General features: G+C 43.7%; 1 protein-coding gene across 2 annotated transcripts; it reads right to left on the bottom strand.

The window, feature by feature from the left end:
• Nucleotides 1–522: 522 nt before the first annotated feature.
• Nucleotides 523–20,815, bottom strand: TEDC1 (tubulin epsilon and delta complex 1). 2 transcript variants are annotated; one of them, XM_035124114.3, is made up of 8 exons: nucleotides 20,577–20,815; nucleotides 18,631–18,709; nucleotides 17,826–18,028; nucleotides 15,033–15,200; nucleotides 14,373–14,471; nucleotides 4,622–4,708; nucleotides 1,379–1,582; nucleotides 523–1,121 (listed from the first exon to the last, which is right to left on the bottom strand). In XM_035124114.3, exons 1-8 carry the CDS (start codon nucleotides 20,700–20,702, stop codon nucleotides 723–725), a joined length of 1,365 nt encoding a protein of 454 aa, XP_034980005.3. In that variant the 5' UTR covers nucleotides 20,703–20,815; the 3' UTR covers nucleotides 523–722. The 2 variants fall into 2 exon arrangements, with proteins under 2 accessions (XP_034980005.3, XP_088530991.1); XM_088674865.1 differs by lacking the exon at nucleotides 1,379–1,582.
• Between the last annotated feature and the right edge of the window lie 1,471 nt (nucleotides 20,816–22,286).

The following is a 22,286-nucleotide window of genomic DNA, read 5'->3' as shown; positions in this document are numbered from 1 at the left end:
GAAACTGAGCACTGACTGACAGATACACACACGAGAAAGGGATTGGGGAGGGAGACTTGTAATTCCTGCCTGCAGACGGCCGCTAACATTAATTCTGTCATTATATCAATTAAGTAGTTAATTAAATGTAATATTAATTTTCTTCTTAAGATTAAGTTGATGGATTATGCCGAAATGGCAAAAATGACCAGAGGAATCAGAAATCAGGAAGATAAAAATTTAAATAAAGAATGGGGATTTCTTTTTCTTTTTTTCTTTTTTAAGAATGGGGAAAATTTATAAAACCATTGTGAGCAGTTAAAACTGTTAGTAGGATTGGAATAACACTTGTAGTTTAATGGTGAATTTGGGATATAATTGGGCTGCAAAATATTTGGATTATTACAAAAGATGTAGGAGGAAATGACTAACAATAAGATCCACAAAGGGGATGAGGGAAGTCCAGGATATTCTTTGGAATCTTGTTTCTATGTTGGGTATGTGATTGTAAAACTGTAATTTGAAAAACCAAATATAGATACATTTTTAAAAAGGTAATATTAATTTTATTCTCACACAGACACACATTCATTCTACAGTAAAATCCAAGATGCAAGAAAGATCACAGTAATCAAGTAAACAAGATAGTTGCTCCTAGAAGATAGGAGCAGGCACAGACAACAGTCTCATGGAAGGCCCAAGACTCTCCCTTCAAAGCTAATGAACAGCACCAACTTCTACCTTCAGTCGGCATCTCTGGTTTGCGGTCTTTTCATTGGTGGGATGCAAAGCACCTGGCCAAGTCCCTGGGCAGCTTCATAAATCTTCTGCCTGCCTTCTTCTTGTCTCCGCTTCAGCTCTGCCTTCAGCCTTGCTTCTTTTTTTCTCAGATCCCTGATCACATCTGTTGCTGTTGCACCTTCTGTGATGGATTTCTGGGGTTTCGTTGACCTGACCGTTTTGGTTGTTTTTAAACACTTGCCTTTAAATACAAGTCTGTATGGTCCATGCATCGCGCCGATTCTATTGCCACTACTGTGGCATTTCAGATCAGACAGCTTCAGCTCGACGATGTCTTGTGCTTTTTTAACAGCCGCGCAAAACTCGCTCTCTCCTAGCTGCTCCTGCTCTCTTGCTCGGGCCTGCGAAGAGGAAAGGACAACTCAGCTGATAATATGCGCTCTAAAAGAGCAATGAGAGAACAGAGTTTTATTTTGTCAGTCTTAATTAACAGAGCTCAATGCAACCCTTCTTGTCTTTATAAACAGGACCCCAGGCATCTTGTTACGATTTCTATTAACAGGCCAAAAACATAAATACAGAGTTCTGAAATCAATCAGTCTAGTTTTATGAAATCAATCAGTCTAGATTTCTAACAGGCCCCCAAATCAACCCTTACCGTTCCACAGCAGCTCAGTTTCCTATAGGCTATAAGCTCATCCAGCCCATCATATAGAGTCAACAGATCTTTCCTGTATTTGTCCAGTTCTTGAATTGTTCTCTTAATGCCATAACAATACAGATCAGCACTTGGCAAAATAGTGTCCTTGTTAAACATGTCGTGGGGTTTTGCATCTTCTGTTTCAGGACTGAAAAGGGTCTCCTGGAAGGTAGGGGGAGGGGAATTCCAAAGTTGCATTAATTTTTCTTAATGAGGAACTTATGCCACATTTGTCTAGAGATTGGTACAACAGATAAACAAGCAACCTGTTTGTGAAACAGTATGCAGTTCAGTTCTCAAGCAACATATTCTATTCTCAGAAAATACAGAAAAGTTGCTTATTCCCAGCAAGAGGATTTGTTTAGGCACTTGCAAATGGAAACTGGTACCCCATAAGAGCAAAAAACTGTGAGTGTCGGGAGAGACTTTGCAAGACTTCTTAAATCTCTGCCCCAATAACTAAAACCACACCACCTTTTGATCCTTTTGTTGATGGCTTGGAAGGAAACACAGACACATCACTTTAAAAAGAATTGCCCAAAATTAAAATTACTAACCTTGCTAAATTTAAAAAGAGGGATAAAAACCTTAGAATACTACACCATTTCTGCATTAAGGGATTATATTGCAAAAAACAGCTGCTTGCTATAGAAATTATCTACCCAATATACTGCAAATATTTAAAAGATTCAAGCAGAGCTGGAAGAGTTCCAGGTCTGGAATCTAGAAACTGGGTGCTTGCTTCTATGTCGAGCTAGTCCCTTTAAAAAACAAAACAAAACGGACTTCCGGTTCTGACCGCGGAGCGCTAGCTGGTTAAAACGGGAGCTCTGTAACTCCCGAACTTTAAGCTGGAGAAACGGGGGGGTTCGTGCGGCTAAACGACCCCCCATGCAAGGTTGGGAAGGCGATTCCCACCCGACACGTCGGCGGCTCCCCAGAAGACTCTCCCGGAGACCTTCTGCAGAATAGGTGGTACTTGACCCCACTAAAAATGTCCAAAATGTATCCAGGGAGCAATAATCTGTGTTGGAGGTGTAAAAAGGAGGTTGGAACATTTATCCACATGTGGTGGAACTGTAGTATAATCAGAGAATTCTGGGAAACCCTATACAAGGAATTAAAAAAAATATTGAGATATTCCTTCAGGAAAAGCCCCGAAATGTTCCTCCTTGGAATGATACCTGAGGACATCAAGCCAAATGACAGGGGTGTAGTTAGCTATGCGGTAGCAGCCGCCAGATTATTAGTTGCAAAAAGTTGGAAAACCTCGGAAATACCAAGTAAAGAAGATTGGCAAATAAAATTATTTAATTATTATAATTTAGCGAAAAGTTATGAAGAAATCAGAGGAAAGAACTCAGATGAAATTATAAAAATTTGGGCACCATTTATTAATTATATCAAGAATAAATTGGAAACACCAAACATAATCTCAGATGTCTAACAATTCTGTCACGAGCACTCTTAGGACAATATGCAAAACTGTTAATACAATATGTATACACATTTTTCTTTTATCTTTGTGGTAAATGAATGAATTAAGGTATGTAAAAACCATGTGGAACATAAGGATAAGCTCAACAATAGGGTGAGAAGTTTGGGGGGAGGGATAGGGAGGGATAGGGGAGGGGTGGGATGAAAGGGATAAAGTGGGTTTAATAATGAAATGAGACGTATGTTTTTTATCTTTATAGATTTTATTGGTCTGTATCGTTTAATTTCTTTTTGGTATCAATAAAGCTTATTTAAAAAAAAAACACACAACACAAAACAAAACAAACCACCCTCTTTAAGACTTCAAAACGCTTTCCAAATCCAGGTAGTAACCTTAGCCTAAAAGCTATTTGCTGTTGTTGCATCTGTATATCACAAAACCTTGCGCGATTTCACCAGTGCTCAAGTCGGTATGTTAAAAGTGTTATCAGCGGCTCCTATGCAAGTCAGTGCAAATGCATTTGTGGGTTTTGAACTACTTTACAGAAAGATTCCTAACCTCTTTGCTACATGGGAACAGAATCCAAATACTCATTCTGTCAACTCATTGTCTTTAAGGAATATTTTCCACAGCTGTAAATGTGCTGAATGGTTATTATATGTATTTGCTCTTGAAGCCTTCATCAGCTGTAAAGAGGATTTTATTGATTCTTAAAATCATTCAACACTGTCCAGGGAAATTTGCAATTCCACAATGCTACCTGACTGCAATTCTGGTGTCTCACAAAATTTAGTGCTCTGCAGTTTGTAATGAAGGCATTTTGTTTACAGCAACGTTTATACTGTCATATTTTTAAAAGTACAAAAGGAGAAGAACAGACATTTCTTTCATTTACAATTACTGCAGATGTATGGCATGGCGCTTCGCTCCTGTCAGCCAAAGTCCAGCATTGCAATTGAGATAAAATTAAGCAGCACAGGGAGTTCTTAGGAAGCTCTCTTTTACTGGTACTGGTAAATACACAAAAAAGATGGAATACATGTGGTTTGAAGCAAGATCTCCTAATTTGAGAGTTACGTTTATCATAGCAGGGAAGGAGAGCAGGCATGGTGCCGAAGGAGCCAGAGAATGTTTTGGAGTGGGGCAAGGCTTACAAGAACCAAGTTTACATTACTGCTTTGACATTCTCATCAGCAAAGAGGGCAGCCCATTCACTGCCATCGGCCTCAACACAAGCACCCACCACAAATACTGTCTTAGAGCTAGAGCAGGCACATCCAACTCCCAAGAGACTGCGATCTACTCCCAGTATTTTAAAAAAAAATGGCAGTGATCTACCCATTGTCATTGGAGGGAGGAAGAGCGTGCGTGGGATGGGTGGATTGCCCAGAGTTGTTGAACCCAGAGTTGTTGAACTTTTTTGGGTTAGGATTGCCCAGAATTCTTCAGCTTTTATTTGTTAACTTTTGGTAAACTTTATTTAATCCCATGATCAATAAGGGTCCCGCAACCTACCAGGATCAGCCAGGGATCTACCGGTAGATAGCGATCTACTGGTTGGACATGCCTGATCTAGAGCAAGCATTGTACATTGCCTAGCTTTTAATGAGGTTTATTTAAATTCATAATGATAATCTTCTCCACCTTTTAAGCAGGCACTCTGGAGCAAAAGGCCCAGAAAATATACCTGTGTAACATTTCCCCCACCCCCAGAAAAACAATACACAAAATACGTAACTTGTCCCTCAAGTATTTAATCATACCATCCATTGCCAGTAAACTGGTTCCAGGAGCTTCCACTTGAGAAAGGCTTCGAGTCGAGAGCTATCAGATTCAACGAACTGCAACAACTGCACACAAAAAGGGGGGGGGAGGAAACTTTTTCACTATTGCTATGAGACCGAAAGTAACACAGCCACTCAGCACAGATCAGATAGGATTATGTAACAGATCGATCCAAATTCTGCACACCAACCACCAAGGTTTTGAAGCCAGATTTTTTTTAAAAATAGCTTCCCATCAATATCAATAATGCTTTGCATTTATGTAGCACTTTACAGTTCTTCACATATATTGGGGGTGGTGGTAGATCACATCCGCCTAATGCAGATGTAGAGGAAGGTGAGAAGAGCCAACGTGCCAATGGCCATTCTAGCCCAAAGTCCTGTTTTCACAGTTGACAACCAGAGGTCCCTCAAGCCCCACTGATAGCAGCTGCAGCAGAAAGGAAAAAAAAGACATAGCAGTAGAGCAGGCAGGGGGATGCAAATCACACCCTCCCCAGGTGTTTGAGGAGTGGGGAGAACTCACCCCCACCTTGCCTGGTCTGCATGGTAGCTGCATCCCTGTGTCAGCAAGTGCATTTGTGTATGCCAGCGATACCCACTGCTGGGATGCAGCCCCAGAAGGTTGGCACCTGGGCCAGAAAGGTTAGCCAGCCCTGATCCACAGAACGCACAGGAATTATCATTATCTCATGCTGAAAACTGCCTTGCATAAAAAATTCCACACTAGACATTTTGAATGTTTCCGAAAACATTTCCTGTTCCAAAGGGAACATAATATTTCACAGGAGTGTCCTTTTCAGTGTCCTCCAAAATTTCCTTTGCTGTTGGAAAAAATGGAAAGAAGTCTTTGGGGGGCAGGGGGAGAAACCTACCATTTTTTCCCTCCCCGGGACTTCACATATCTAGCTGAACAATACAGATTCAATATATACAACTAACAATGAAATGCCTTATCTCACTGTCAAATGATCAGCTGCAACACGGCATGGAATGGGGGAAAGTTGGAGGAGCAGCTCTTGGGGAATCTTCTCAAAGCAAAAACCAAAGTCAGTGAGAGTCCTAGCTTTGCTGAAAGTAAAGTTGCATTCCAAGGCAAATAAGAAGAAAGCTGGAAGGGGCTTCTAAGGCCACCCAGTCCTGCAAATGCAGGAAATCTATAGCATCCGCAGGAGGCGGCCATCCTGCCCTCTGCTTAAAAATGGCTAACAAAACCGGGCCTAGCTGTTTCCAAGGAAGTCTATTCCGCTGTCAAACAACTCATACGCGAAGGAAGTTCATCCTACTGTTTAAATGAAATCCTGCTTTGTAATTGGAAGCCGCTGCTTTTGGGCCTCACTGTCTGGAGCCACACATGTCAAAACTGCTCAACTCCTTCATCCTTTTCTCCTAGCACTTGGACTTCATTCCACGCACCATCTGCCACCCTCCACTGGGTATTTGCCCATGTTCTTAAACTGTGGTTCTCAGAAATGGAAAAAAGTACTCCAAGGAAGGTCTGACCAAGCCCAACAGAACAATTTGGCTCCTTGTGATCTGGACACTGCACTTCTGTGGATGCAGCTGAGAAGTGCATTAGCCTTCTTTCGCTGCATCACAGAGCTGTTTAGTTTGTGTTCTAGTGAAACCTTAACATACTTCTTTCACATATATTGTTGTCGAGCTAGTTGTGCATCCGATTCTTTCAGCCTAAAAGTTTACGTATCTCTGAGAGAATTAATTTTGTTTGGCCCAGTTCTCCACCCCGTCAAGACCATATTGGATTCAGTTCCTGTCTTCTAATTCACTAGCTAACCCACCCAGCTTGATGCCATCTGCAAAAAATATGATGGTTTATTCCTTTGTCCAAATCATTTACAAAGAAGTTGAGCCATGTACATAGCTGCCAAGTTTTCCCTTTTCTCGCAAGGAAGCCTATTCAGCATAAGGGAATTTCCCTTAAAAAAAGGGAAACCTTGGCAGCTATGAATGTAGTTCCCACAAGTCACTCCTGGGCCAGGTTGATGAGGAACTGTTGCCTGGCACTTTTTTTTTTTGTATGATCGACCAACCAGCTACAAATCCAGCTAACAATAGTATCATCTAGCCCACATATTAGCAGCTTGCCAAAAAGAATATTATGAGGAACCTTGTCAAAGGCTTTACTGAAATCAAAATATACTATGTTGGAGTCCTCAAAGCAAAATGGTAAGGATGCCTTCTGGCAGCCATCTGTCGACAAAAGCAAACTGCTGATGTAGGTTTCTGGAGCTAGAAAGGAGTCTCTGTGGGGCTGTACATCTGATGTTTCCCAGCTGCCTCCAAATTCCTGTTCCTCACTCTCCCTCCATAATATAGTGGCGACAAAGTTCGTTTCGAATCTTATCTCAGCCACTAATGTACTTGTGGTCTGAGGCTAGTCCATATTTCTCTGCCTCAACCACCCAAAGGCATCATAGTGATTAAAAAATACAAACCTTAAAAGGTTGTTGTAAGAATGACTGTCGTAGTTTATGTGTAAACACTGCAAAGCACTATATAAATGCAAAATGAAAATTCCAAAGACTACAAATATGTTTAGCATGCAGTCTCAACACATTAAATTAGTTCAGTGCATTACAATGGGGGGGGGAGGAGGATTTTAGTTAACGTTCAACAAACTTTTAAAAATAGACCATCATTATGAAGAAGGGAAAGAAATGGAGGCAGTGAGACGTTTTACTTTCTTGGGCTCCATGATCACTGCAGATGGTGACAGCAGTCACGAAATTAAAAGACGCCTGCTTCTTGGGAGGAAAGCAATGACAAACCTAGACAGCATCTTAAAAAGCATAGACATCACCTTGCCTACAAAGGTCTGTATAGTTAAAGCTATGGTTTTCCCAGTAGTGATGTATGGAAGTGAGAGCTGGACCATAAAGAAGGCTGATTGCTGAAGAATTGATGCTTTTGAATTATGGTGCTGGAGGAGACTCTTGAGAGTCCTATGGACTGCAAGAAGATCAAACCTATCCATTCTTAAGGAAATCAGCCCTGAGTGCTCACTGGAAGGACAGACCCTGAAGCTGAGGCTCCAATACTTTGGCCACCTCATGAGAAGTGGAGACTCGCTGGAAAAGACCCTGATGTTGGGAAAGATTGAGGGCACAAGGAGAAGGGGACAATAGAGGATGAGATGGTTGGACAGTGTTCTCAAAGCTACGAACATGAGTTTGACCAAACTGCGGGAGGCAGTGGAAGACAGGAGTGTCTGTCGTGCTCTGGTCCATGGGGTCACGAAGAGTCGGACACGACTAAGCAACAAAAAATGAATTGTCAAAACCTGAAATAGGGTATTTACTAATAGATCTGCCATAGAGTGTAATTTACTATTCTAATGAGGTACACTGCCTTACTCAGATTTTGTTGTTGTTGTTGTTTAGTCGTGTCCGACTCTTCGTGACCCCATGGACCAGAGCACGACAGGCACTCCTGTCTTCCACTGCACTGCTGTTTTTGTCCATGGAGTTTTCTTGGCAGGGATACTGGAGTGGCTTGCCGGTTCCTGCTCCAGGTGGATCACGTTTAGTCCAAACTCTCCACTATGACCTGTCCATCTTGGGTAGCTCTGCATGGCATAGCTCATAGCTTTTCTGAGTTATTCAAGCCCCTTCGCCACGACAAGGTAGTGATTAGTAACCAGCAATTTCACATGGAAGGAGAGAAATATTGGGCACTTCTTCATGAGGTGTCCCTCACACTAGGGCTGGGCAATGTCAGGTTTTCAACATTGCATTGTATTGCCAGGCAAACATTGTGATCTGGTCATCAACCGTAATGTTCAAAACACTGTTTCCCACCACAGCACTGCTAGGTGTGGAGGTGAAATCACAGAGGCAGTTTCACCCCAGTGCCTCACCACACCAGGGAGGAAGCAGCTTCACACTTTCCAGCTGAGCAGCCCCATCCTTCTCCGACTTGCACACAAGCCGGAGAAGCATCAAGACTGTTCAGCTGGGAGGTGCAATCCAATCTCTTTCCTCCTGGTGGATCGCTCTGGAGGAAAAAGACCAGCAGCCCATCCCACTTGCTCCCACGGAGGCAAACAAGCAGCTAGCCAGGCAGATGGGAGAGGCTCCCTGTGCCTAGCTGGCTGTGTGTTTGCCTCCTCGCAAGCAAGAAGGCCAGATAGGGCGCGAGAAGGCTCTCGCCCCTCAGCTGAGCAATCCCCATGCCCCTCCTGCTCTCATGCAAGCCAGAGGGACCTGGGGCATCAGTGGGAGGAACAAGCTGTACCAGTGCTTCGCCAATTGTTTTTCCCTCTGCCGGTATGAGAGGCAGACCATGATGGTGGTTTTACTCAGAAGTATATCGCTGGCGAAATTGCTGTTACTCCTGAGTCCCGCTGCCTCCAGTGCCCGGCTGCAGTTTGTTTCTCCCTCATTTGTCTCTCCACAGATGTCAGCCATGGACTTGAATGGTTTTGCTAGTGTGCCTCACAGATCATTCAGAATCTGAATATTTTCGGCTTCAATGCATTCATTAGAATGCTGCTGAATCTATTAAGAAAAAATTATGTAGCAAGTCTAAAAGAAACCTGCACCAAGTCCAGGGATTGGGACCAGGATGAGAAAACTGAACAAACTAATGATTAGGAAACACAACAGGTATAGAGGGGAAGACCACACATCCTTCCTAATTTGTTTGAACGATCACTCAAGTTTGTCAATATTGTATATTGCTTTTCCAGTTCTCCTAAGAAATGAATATAAATGACAGAAAATTTTGCACAGAAACACCTTTTCATGTCCATCAAAATGTTCTCAGAGTGGAGCCTATTATAATGATTTCAATTTAGTACCTGCCCTTAACCATCAGGTCCCAGGACAGGTTAAATCTCTGGAAAGGGTGGCCACAGACTTCCATATTTTGGGGGGGGGGGCACCATAAACAGCAACCATCGGAAAAAAGTATGTTTGCTACACAGTCCAGTAATTTATAAAGGCCTTGATAAGTCAGAGTATCATTTTTCAAGAAGCAATAACTCCACGTGCTTGGCCAATAAAATGTGGCAAGCAATGACTCTTTTCTGAAGCTTCCCTTTAAAACGGTGACAGCAACTATAGCACTGCAGCTCTATTAATTCTCTTTCTGGTGTGGAAAATTTTCAGCTGAGGGCACATATAGGTGACAGATTACGGCCAAGGGAAAATTTTAGCTCAAGGTAATAATGCCGCAAAGTAGAAATGACCAGCTTGAACATTATTAAACATTACTGGAACGCTGCCAGGGCTTCCCAGTGGGGCACTAATTGCCTAGCTAAAAAAATAATACCTGAAGAAATATGTTGCAGGGGACCTCAGATGCATTCACATCCACAAGCAGAGCTTCAGGTACTCTGGATCTCAAATATCACACTTGTTCTAATGTGAAGGGGAGATTTAATGGATTCCTTGGTATCTCAGCAGTGCTATCTATCTATCTATCATCTGTATTTACCAGTAGAGAAATTACAGCATTGTCTCTTGTAGCCAGGATGATTCCATATTCTGCCGGTGGCGGAGGAATCCCCATAGGTAGCATGCCGGGGCTGGGCAGGGTTGGAGATATATTCCAGCCTGCTTATGCAGGTGTCTCAGTGGCTACCAAACCTGGGGCAGTAGCAGATGAGGCCCTGCCAAAGATTCTTAGCAGGGGCGATGGGAAAAGCAAGAACAACACTTTCTCTACAGGCCAGTCCAGACTGAGCCTTTCCCCTCCCAGAGGCAACTGGAACCCATGGCTCTGTGAGGAAGAAGAGCAGGACCCTCTGCCCTGGCATGTGGGTGTGTCACTTGGACTCCCCTGAACCTTTACTGCTGCAGCCTGTGCAATGAGATCACCGGCAGATTCAAGCAAGGCCACACCCTGCACTACAGTCGCTTCAAGGAAGCTCAGGGTGACAGGCTATTTCTTGAAAGCACACAGAATCCCTTTAGCCCTTCCCTGGTCCCAGTACCTGACTTTTATTTGCCTGTCCCTTTCCCTCCAATCCCTTTACCTTCTGAGTCTTTTTTTTGTTTAAGTCTCTGAGCCAGAGGGGAGAGATGGTTTTACTACTGGTATCTCTGGGGGGCTTTTTTTTTTTAGTTTGAAGAGGATGGTAAAATGCTTTAAATAAATTCAATTTCATTTGCAGGGAACAGCCTGTTTTTTGCAGACAAGTAAAAATGTTGTTGCTTCCGTTGGCCTTTGAGAATTAACAACGGCTCAGCCTTGTTTGTTTTGATTGCTGCAGTGTTGCTTTCAGCTCGTATTATATATTTGTTGTTGTTTTGTTATCTTAATTGTGAACCACTAGAGGAGCTTATTACAAATATTTCTACCGCACAATAATTGTGTTACATTACAAAATAATGTAATACAGTACCATCAGAATGGGATGATCTGCACACGGTGATCTCAGGAGAATGAATGCATATTGCAGCTGGCCACCTGGCAAAAGTGTCACCACAATGTTCATCATTTGCTCAGCAAGCCAGACAGTTTTCCCATTTGTCTCATTACCTACTGAACGGCAATCCCAGGAAACTGCCATCTACCCTGTCAAGAGGTCAAGCATGAAGCACATTCATCTTCCCTAAGGATACTCCTGGCTTAGGCTTGCATTTTTGTCCATTGTGACTGCCTTGCAAATCTGAAGCAGGTAAGAAAAGGACCAGTGACAGGTCGTGGGACTAAAGAAGAGCAAACAGAAGAGGAGAGGCAGCAGTGATCTGCCAGGGAGCACCATGAAGGGAAGCAAAGGGTGCGGGCCGCCTTCAGTAATCACACAAACTACATGGCAGAGAAGGAGAACTTGCATTTCAGGGCAAACTGCTTGCACATCTATGATCTATCCCTACATAGTAGCTGGAACCATCTCAGATTGGCAACCCAGATTACTTGTTATTTCAAGATGTGACCATCATTCTGATATATTATACACATCTGTTTGAACTGTTTATGTTAATACTAAAAGTGTTGCAAGTCATTCTGAGCCTCTGGAATATGGTTGGATGATAGTTTTAAATTAAATACAAAAATAGTGACTGGAAATATCCACAGATAAAACTATGCTGAAGATAAACCCTGAAAGGCAATTTCTTTACATTTAAAAGCAGGTGCTGAAGTCTGGCAGCTGGTGAAATAACTGTATTTTAATTGGAAACGTCCTGTCATTCCTTTTCCAAAAAATAATAATATTACACATTATCTGTCAGAACCAGATTGGTCACTTTATGATAGTTCTCAGTGAAAATGAATTATTTGCTTCACTAAAAGCAGGCTAACACTTTTAGGATGGCTAGTTGCAGACACACACACACTGAATAGATCTATCCTTTGAGGGGAAGCTAGAACACAAAGTAATCTGTATCCTCCTCCTCCTCCACTATTTGCAGTAAGATATACTAATACGCTGGCTTTTTCATTCCATTGTGGCGTAATTATTCAACAAAACTTTAACTGAAATGTGATACAGTTTTGAGAAAGGTCCGTCTCCCTACTATATCAAGCGATGCTAATGCTGGGGTGTAAACCACTGAGCCTAGAGCTTGCCGATCAGAAGGTTGGCGGTTTGAATCCCCACGACGGGGTGAGCTCCCATTGTTTGGTCCCTGCTCCTGCCAACCTAGCAGTTCGAAAGCACGTAAAAGTGCAAGTAGATAAATAGGTACCGCTCCAGTGGGAAGGTAAATGGCGTTTCCGTGCACTGCTTTGGTTCGCCAGAAGCGGCTTAGTCATGCTCACCACATGACCCGGAAGCTGTCTGCAGACAAATGCCAGCTCCCTTGGCCTATAGAGCGAGATGAGTGCCGCAACCCCAGAGTCGTCTGCGACTGGACCTAACGGTCAGGGGTACCGTTACCTTTATGCTGACACCGAAGAGGAAAAGCAGTAGCAGCTGCCGCCAGGGTTCAGGTGAGATCCCTGCTCCCTCCAGCTACCAACTGCCACCACTGAGGCTCCTGCAATGCGCTCTACGTGGGGCTACCTTTGAAGGTGACCTGGAAACTACAACTAATCCAGAATGCGGCAGCTAGACTGGTGACTGGGAGCAGCCGCCGAGACCACATAACACCGGTCTTGAAAGATCTACATTGGCTCCCAGTACGTTTCCAAGCACAGTTCGAAGTGTTGGTGCTGACCTTTAAAGCCCTAAACGGCCTCGGTCCGGTATACCTGAAGGAGCGTCTCCACCCCCATCGTTCTGCCCGGACACTGACGTCCAGCGCCGAGGGCCTTCTGGCGGTTCCCTCACTACGAGAAGCCAAGTTACAGGGAACCAGGCAGAGGGCCTTCTCGGTAGTGGCACCCACCCTGTGGAATGCCCTCCCACTAGAGGTCAAAGAGAACAACAATTACCAGACCTTTAGAAGGCATCTCAAGGCAGCCCTGTTTAGGGAAACTTTTAATGTTTGATGGATTTCTGTATTTTAATGTTTGATGGATTTCTGTATTTTAGAATTTGTTTTGTTGGAAGCCACCCAGAGTGGCTGGGGGAACCCGGGCAGATGGGCGGGGTATAAATAATAAATTATTATTATTATTATTATCCTAGGAGAGGAAGCAGCAGTTCTCCCACTGTGCTGCATGGCCTGCTGAACCTTGTAACTAAGAACTGCTGCCTGACTTTGCTTTTTACATACTCCATCCTCATCCCCTTTCCTTTTAGATTGTAAGCCAGAGGGCAGAGATTGCCTTTTCCTCTGGTCTTTGTAAGATGAAAGTTGAAGCAAAATCCTTTAAATAAACAAAGTAACTTATGCCAGAGTGGCATGGTTTGAATATGCAAAGGCTACTTAGGCTTTAGCTGGATAATTCTTAAAAACATGTCTGTATGTGAATTATTTAAATGTTTCCCCCCCTCTCCTTAGCGCCAAACACTTGGATATTTCTCTACTGCCAAGCTAATGCAGAGCCACCCTAAGGTAGTAGATAGCACTCACTGGTGTTTTCGTTTTCCTTGTTTTGTGTCCAAAGAGCAGTAAAAATTAAGCTATGAAGTCCAAAATGTAACAAAACCCTGGTACCAAGTTCTGAGTAGACTGATACAATCAGCAAAAAAGGACTTAAAAACTTGGGGTGACAGGTATAGGGACAAAGATAAAGGAAAGTAAATGCCAACAAACACTTAATACCACCAATTAGAAGCAAAACAGATGTAGATCCTAGCTAGCTGAGGACCAGAAGGATTCTATGGAAGAAGATACTGGAATCTATTAGCATGAAGGGGAGGAGCCCAAAGCTCTATTTCCTGTGCCTCGAGGAAATTAGAGGCTGGAATTTGACCTTTTTAAAGTGTGCATGCTATAGAGAACGTAATTTCCTATGACTCTAGGTATATGTGAGAGAGTGCCATGCTCTTTGGAATGCATGCAACCTACACAACACACACACATTGGCTCTCCATGTTCCCGTCAAGTGAGGTCCACAGTGTGTGTGTCTATGGGAAGATTATCTCTGTGGTGTCTCTGAGTGAAGGGTGGATTACAAGCGCTTGTAACAATTCTCTTGTGAAGGCCTCAAGGTGCTGGCACAGTCCAATGGCATCAACTTGCATCTAGGCACCCAGCACATCAAGAGACCAGCCAGTCCGCTTGGGGAATCACGGAGCTAGGAAGTCTTCCATTTCTGGTGGATTATGGCTTGAGGACTGAAAATCTAGTCCTCCAATTCTGGCATACATATTGATTTACAGAATTCTCCATAGTTTCGAACATAGCTCACAATGCCATAAAAGGAGGATTACCTGTTTGTAATTCTCTGGTTGCCTTACAACATCTGCTTCTGTGATGGAGAAATGGCCAATAATGGGATCAGTATGAGAACCAATTGTGTATGAATGTACCTGGAACAGAGAGATGTGGGTTTAGAAATTATATCTATCTGTATACATGTACACATCACCTATCATGTAATCAATACATTAATACTGTTGGTACACTTGAGGCTAACAGATTATGAGCACGCATGGCAATTTCTAAAGAAAACTATGAATAAATTTTCATTCTGTTTTATTCTCCACAATCTTTAAAATTAGAAAGAAAGAAAAATTCTCAGGATTTGAATAAAGCAGCTTGCTGTTATTTTTTTTTCTGTGAAGTGTAGTCTACAGCAAAATAATGTTAGATGGGTTACATCTACAACCCAAAACTAGAAAAAAATTCCTTCAGTAGCACCTTAAAGACCAACTAAGTTTTTATTTTGGTATGAGCTTTCGTGTGCATGCACACTACTTCAGAGCTCATACCAAAATAAAAACTTAGTTGGTCTTTAAGGTGCTACTGAAGGATTATTTTTCTATTTTGCTTCAACTCAGACCAACACGGCTACCTACCTGTAACCCAAAACTAGTTTTACTTACAACCTTAATGCAGAAAGATAAAATATCTACAAGCCAAATCATTACCTTATTCAGGAGCTTGCATTGTTCTTGCTGTTCTGAGTGGTATTTTCGCCACTGGAACTGCAGACGGCCATTTAACCACTGCAGGTATCGGACATCCCTTTGGCCTTTCATATGAGATTTTGGAGCCAGGCTTTCTCCATCCTGCAGGCTTTTCAAAGGGGTATCACACTAAAATTGGAAGGAACAAAATCTTGGAAAAAAAAAAACTTTTCCCCAATACATTTATCTTTAGACTAGGAATGGCTAAGCTTTTGGAATCAAAGAGCCACAGTCTGCCACTGCAACTCTTCGGGGGGGGGGGGCTGCAAACCAGCAGTTGGTGTGGCCCCCCACCATGCATGCACACGGCCATGGAGACGATTAGCATCACCATGCACAGCTTCTGCCTCTTTCTGTCGAGGCTGGGTGGGCAAAGGCACCGCCTCCTCTAGCACCCGGCGCCCAGGGGAGGAGCCCCGGCCCCATGAGGCACAGGGCAAATCTGCTACCTCCTCCAGAGCCTGCCTGCTTGTGCTAAGGCGGGAATGCAAGGCAGCTCCCATCATTGTGCACAGATGCTGAATTAATTCTTATGGGTTTAATAGATTTATTGAAAGTAAGTTCATGCTTTCACACGACTTGGATAATGTTTTATATTTGCAAATACGTTTTTCTGCTATACTGGCTTTCTTTCTGATATTTTGTGTTAATCAAGTTGCTGTTTTCTGTGAGCCACTTTAGGCTTCCCTCAGGAAAGACAATCAGGATATAAGAAACAAGCCAATGAAATGAAAATGAATTATTATTCTTGATCATTGAAAGTGGGAGCCTTTTTCTGCTCAAGAGTGCAGTAAAATGTTTTCAATAAATAAAAAAACGAAAGATTCAGGAGATGCAGAAAACTTTCTAAACCTCACTCAAAAGAAAAGGCAGAGAATAGTGATTGCAACAAAGCAAAGCAATTCTCACAGCCACCATTTTGCTAGGGTGCATTTTGAATCCATTGAAAGAAGCGGGGAATATGAATGTCCTCCCCATAAAGTCCACAACCAGGACAACTAAGTTATTGGACTCAGGCAGAGATGGGAGATAATAATAACAATAATTTATTATTTATACCCCGCCCATCTGGCTGGGTTTCCCCAGCCACTCTGGGCGGCTTACAACAGAAAAATGAAATAAAACAATTAAACATTAAAAGCCTCCCTAAACAGGGAGACAAGGAGCAGGGGAAAAAAGCCAGCTGAATCGCCCACCAGCACAGTGATCACATGAACAAGGCTGGCACAAAAGCTAATAAATCTTTTGCAAACCTTTTAAAAATCATTCTGAGTTCTTGAGGGTGCAATGAGCCAGTAAAACTGAGGAAGGACCTGTGCCCTTGTTCTCTTAGCTACCCCAAACCCTATTGTATGTTGCAGAACACATTGCCTGTAGATGCTGTATGATGCTGCAAACTCTCAAAGAGCCCCATTGGAGTCATACTTGTGGCACAATTACACTATCTTAGGGAGCATCAAATATTTATATTTTGATCATTTTTAACATAAGCAGCAAGCTGGGAAACTGTGTTCTACAAGAAAAAGCAAGCGCAAGATGCCTCTGCATTGCTGCAAGTGTAAAACATTGCTCAGTGGAACAATTTTCCTATAGAAAAGACTTTCCACTATAACTGTGCTGCCACCTATCGGCAATTTAAGTAGCACTTGCAGAAGTGGGTTGTGGAACAAGGTGCAAAGTTCAACAAATCCATTTTGCAGGCGACCAAGAGATATATTATGCAGTAGCATATTTAAAATCAGGCATTACTATACAACAAGCTCCAGCTTTGGTCTCTGGCGTCTAATTTTTGCAGTTTTATGGTTCCCCCCCCCCCATGTAAACTGCCTCATGAGGGCTTCCTCTAAAACAAGGGTGGGGAACCTCTGGCCCCCAAACCTCTGGATCTGGTCCACGGCCTCCCCTCTTCAGACCTGCTTCCCCATGACAAATGGAAACGTGCCTGGCCCCAGTTCCCACAAAGTCCAAGTAGACATTGAAATTAAATATGTTTCTTCTGTACAGTAATGTTTTAGACTGCTTCTATTTTACTGTTGGTTTTATTTTTAAGTGGCACAGTCCTGAATAAAGTTTCTAAAAAATACTTGGATACTAATTATTAACAAAAATAGATTTTTGCAGAAGTTAACTTATCTAGTATCAGTTCACAATAAATACAACTGTTTCCTTTAACATTACTCTCACAGTCTGTTGGCAAATCTATCCTACCAATAACCCGAAGCTTGATAAAGTACAGAAGTAAGACAGAGCACAAACACATACCTGTCAGCTCCTCCACTACGTGACCCCAAAATCACAGAAGGAGCTACTGGACCGACATTGCATGCAAAGAGAAGATTGACAACAGTTGCAGAAAATGCAACAATGAAAAGAACAACTGCGGTGCACAACTAATATGTTTACTGATATATTTCAGGAAAGCTTTGATACTAAATGCTTCTTGCTAAAAATGGATCAAGACCACTTTTGTAATCCAGTTCACGTAAGCAGACTAAAATGTAATCTATCCAACAAGGTATATATCAGATTATTCCTGAAACCAGGAATTAAAGATATTACTCAAAATGCATTGGGAACCACATTCATTGTATAAGAGCCTTTTCTTAAACCAGCACTGCCATTTTCACCAAACAAGCAACAGCCAACAAAACCGCAATACACATTCAAGTCCAGCCCCGCCCTCCAATACTGTATCTTGTTTCTGGTAAAAAAAAGATACCTGAAAATTAGTAAAGTAACAAAAAAATTACTCACCATGCAAACAGTTGCTTCATCCCAAAGTTTCACTCTGTTTAGGGTCAGTAACTGCTCCATTAAGCTGATTCTGCATAGAAGCCAGGAAAATACCAATAGTAGTTCTCTGCTTCCCTCTGAACCATCAGGGGGGAGCTGATAAAATTCTGGTCTTCTGTAGCCAAGGCTCAACGCCACACTCCTGACGAATCTGACTTGGGTACCTAGGAAGCAGGTGATGGTGATTATTAATAGTAGTACCCTGCCCATTTAATAATTGGGTTGCCCCAGCCACTCTGGGCGCCTTCCAACATACATAAAAACATTATAAAAAAAAAATTGCGGATTAAAAAGCTTCCCTATACAGGGAAGGCAGATAAGGCAGCAGTCGTCACAAAGCTCCAGAATAAATTCACACTGCAAGTGGGCTATGCAAATAACAGCAATGCAACCTTCCCCTCCAACTTCCTACAGCAAGTTCACTGGATGACTTAGATTGCTTTCAAAACATGGAATACTCTCCCCGAGGGAGGTTCTCTTGATCATGTGAATGCCCTTTTGGTGCCAGGCCAGAAGCCTTTAATTTCCCAAGACAATGCAACAGCTGAGGCGATTGCAGACTTGGTTATAGCTACAGTATTAGATATTTTTACTCTTCTGTTTTACTAATTGTGGCTCTTTCCTAATGTGGTTGTTCTACTTTGTTGTTTTTTTAATGGAAGTATCTATTAAACAAATGAAAAGCTCTGTATTATGCATATACTTATTACTATTTTTTGCCAAAAAATTAGTAACATATGTTCCCAGATTAATAGTAATCTGCTACCTGTGTCAGTAGACTCCATCCATCCTCCACCTTGGAATTGGTTCAGAAGAGAGTACAGTAGTTTCCAGAATACTACAGTCTGTTTAAGAAAGACAACAGCACTAAAACATTTGCTGTATTTGAAACAAAATTTAAAAAAATTCCTTCCAGTAGCACCTTAGAGACCAACTAAGTTTGTCATTGGTATGAGCTTTTGTGTGCATGCACATTGTTTACAATGCAATTCAACTGGGTGAAAGGAATCCACTAATCCCCCTTCCGCAAACACACACACAAGCTTCCCTCTGATGGTGCAGAGGGGAGCAGAGAATACCAGTGGGTGGTATTCAACTTAAGTTTGAAACCCACTGAAAGCAATGGTGTTAACTTATTAATTTCCATGGGTCTGCTCTAAGAAAAAGTTAAGCTGAATACTACCCAGTGTTGTTATTCAATTTTAGGTGGTTTCGTTTTTCAAAAAGGAACGTGCCACCAAAGTGGAACTTGAAGAATGCAGGTTCTGCTCTGCAGTCCCCACAAACCGGGGGGGGGGGGGGGGGAAGCAAGGCTGCCTTCCTTAAGCTTGCCAACCAGTCATAAAACATTAAATCAACAGAATGCAATTCTCATGAGAGTAACCTTAGCTGATATGGAACACATCCAGGTCACAGAATGGAGCACTCCAGACAGGCCTGAGCTGCATATCTCCCCCAATGTTAACCCCCCCCCCCAAAAAAAACTAACTTAACCACCATATGTAAGGATCACAACAACATTTGGGCCAAGACAAATGCAGATGGCTCTAGAACAGAGCTTCCCAAACTTTTCATGTTGGTGACACTTTTTAGACATGCGTCATTTTGCGACGCAGTAATTCAGTTTTGCATCATTTTGCAACACAGTAATTCAGTTTTACAGACTCGTTAAACTAACGCTAACCCTTTTCCAGCACCAGGAGGAGCGTGGGGAGCGTTCACATCACACCTACCGGTACACACTGCAGCCGGCACACTAATATGTCACTACAGTACACAGTTTGGAAAGCTCTGCTATAGAAACTATGCAGTTGTGACCAATTCAGTGGGACTTCAGTCCCTTATAAATGTGTTTAGGACTGAAGCAATGAGTCTTAATAGCTCTGGAAGCCTCCCCCCCCCAAAAAAAAATCTAGCTCAGCCACAAAGGAAAGGAGCAGAGCTTTCCCCTTATGGACTTGCAGAATGCGGATCCAAAGACAGGGGGAGGGGACATATTTTATGCAAACACTTGGGCTGGGCCCTCCTCCTTTTCATGAACTGATATTTAAAGGGTTTTTGCTTAAGTTTGCTTTGCATTATATATATGTATATATATATGTATATGTATATGTATATGTGTATATATATATATATATATATATATATATATATATATATATATATATATATATATGTATGTATGTATGTGTATGTATATGTATATGTATATAAACAAAGCTTTACTTCTATTAATGCCCGATCTGCTGGGGGGTCCGAGTTCAAGGCGCAAAGGAAGCTCTTAACAACGAACTCGGGTCCACTTCGCCCACGAGATCGCATTCTACCGGGGGAATAGCAACCCGACTACAGGCACCACGCAACCCCCGCGTATTTCTCCACGGAGCGCGGTGGCGACCACCCTGCGGAACTCCCCGCCTCTTGAGAACTGGCCGGCGCCTTCTTTCTGCCGCGCTCGCTTCGGCACCTGCTGGGTAACTGAAGGACGACCCCGGGCGCTCGGAAACGCCACGGGGAACAATTTTTTTTGTGAGGCGATGCCTTTGTCTCGGTTTTTTTAAAATCTTTCTCCCATTTTCCCCCTGCCAAACGCTCCGATGTTCCTGCTGCTTTATTGGGGGGGGGGGTTTCGCGAAATGAACGCATGAGGATGAGCAGGGCTGAGGGATCCCGCCCGGCCTCAGACAGGCCACCCGCGCGCCTTCCACCCACCGCATGGGGCCGGCCGAGCTTGGCGAGGCGGAAGGCCTCCGGGGGGACACGGGGCCCGGGCAAGGCGGCACCGAGAGCCCCCACGGCCGCCGGGAGACGCGACGCGGACGCCGCCCGCGCAGCCATCGCCCTCGGCGCCGCTTCCCTTTCCCGCCTCTCGCTCAAAGCGAGGCGCGGCGTTCACTGCGCTTGGCAGGAACCGCGAGCCCACGGCGGGCGCATGCGCGGCAAGGGCCCTCCCGATTCCTTTCCCAGGCGCCCCTTTCCCCTCCTCCTCGCGCCTGTCGCTCAAAGCGAGGCGCGGAGCTCACTGAGCATGACAGGAAGCGCGCGCGACCACGGCCGGCGCATGCGCAACAGGGGGCCCTCCCGACGCCTTCCCTCGCGCCCCTTTGCCCTACTCCTCGTCTTCGCGCCTCGAAGCTCACTGCGCATGGCAGGGAGCAAGCACATGCGCGGCGGAGGCCATCCAGAGAGAAACCAGAAGTTTACGGGGCGAGTGCGGAGAGTAGCATGTGGCCTGCAGGGGGCGCTCTTCGGATGGAGGGCGCACCACAAATGTAATAAATATGCATGCTGTATAGATGATGATTTTGGGGTGGTCGCTAGAAGACGCTGTTTTGCAGCCTCTCCTGTGCTCCCAGCATCCCCGGCTGTCGTGAGTTTTGTATTCCGAACAGTGGGTTTTACCTGCTTTACCTGGCATAGGTGTGACATCTATCTACACAACCTGTATATGGACACTCGCATATTCGCTTGGGACGTTGTGTCAAAATTTGAACGTAATCGGCCAAGTGGTTTTGGAGAAAAGTAGAGACCAACCCACTGTATAGTGGTTTTTGTATTTTTTTCTGTGAACCGCCCTGAGACCTCCAGGTATAGGGCAATATAGAAATTCAATAAAATAATAATAATAAATATAATAATAATACCTGAATCAAAGTTCAGTGTAGTTGGATTGCCCTCTTACATGCAGGTTTGCTGCTCATTTTCCCTTTGCATTGGATCAAAGGAAAGCCGCAAGCCCGCCTCAAAGTTGGGCTGCATGTGGAATGAGTGAATAATAGCTAAACCCTAATTCAGATGGCACTCGCCTAAGTGCCAACTCTCACCACAATGGAAAATATGTAAAATAAAATATGGTGCGGATGCCACTGCAAACAGTCCAGTGTTGCCTGCTGTGTAATAAAAGGCACAGCCTCAATTCTATGCCTTCTTGTTGAGTAGGGCCTTTTTGTGTTTCACTGAACTTACTTTGAAGTACAGTATGTAGACTATTCACCCCCCTCCCAAGCCTGGGCACATGGAGGTTTTCGCCGGAGCAACCCAGATTTTGCAAAGCAAACCTGAGGCTCCCAAGTTACTGCCCCTCCCAACGCACAATTCTGCACACTTCGGCTGTGCATGGTGAATATCAGATCACTAGGTATCAGGGTCTTGTCTGAAAAACATGAAGTTCCATCTTCAGGGCCCTCAACGCAACGGAGGGGAGGAATGCAAGTTCAAAAAGGAGGCAGCGGCAGGTGGTTTCAGCATAGCTTGAAAGGTTTTTCTAGTTGTTTCCCTACTGCAGAACTAACAGTCTGCAAACTCCAAGGCGGTGTCTGTAGCCAGGCTCCACATCCTCGCCCAAACCACGTGTCACTACCGTACTGGCCCCATCCCTTTTACAGCAGCTGCACTTTTTATCTCCCAGACACCCCCTTTTAG

This window comes from Zootoca vivipara, chromosome 7, assembly GCF_965207765.1.
Source record: "Zootoca vivipara chromosome 7, rZooViv2.hap1.1, whole genome shotgun sequence".
Classification (NCBI taxonomy): Eukaryota; Metazoa; Chordata; class Lepidosauria; order Squamata; family Lacertidae; genus Zootoca; species Zootoca vivipara.
This window is presented reverse-complemented; position numbering and strand designations above follow the sequence as displayed.

Excerpts from the sequence above, each read along its gene's own strand:
- TEDC1 (XM_035124114.3), bottom strand. The coding sequence starts at position 20,702 with ATGGCTGCGCGGGCGGCGTCCGCGTCGCGTCTCCCGGCGGCCGTGGGG. Across the intron at positions 15,201-17,825 it reads ATGAAGCAACTGTTTGCATG|TGTGATACCCCTTTGAAAAG; the intron begins GTGAGTAATTTT and ends TTCCAATTTTAG. Across the intron at positions 1,583-4,621 it reads CAGTTTACTGGCAATGGATG|GAGACCCTTTTCAGTCCTGA; the intron begins GTATGATTAAAT and ends CCTACCTTCCAG.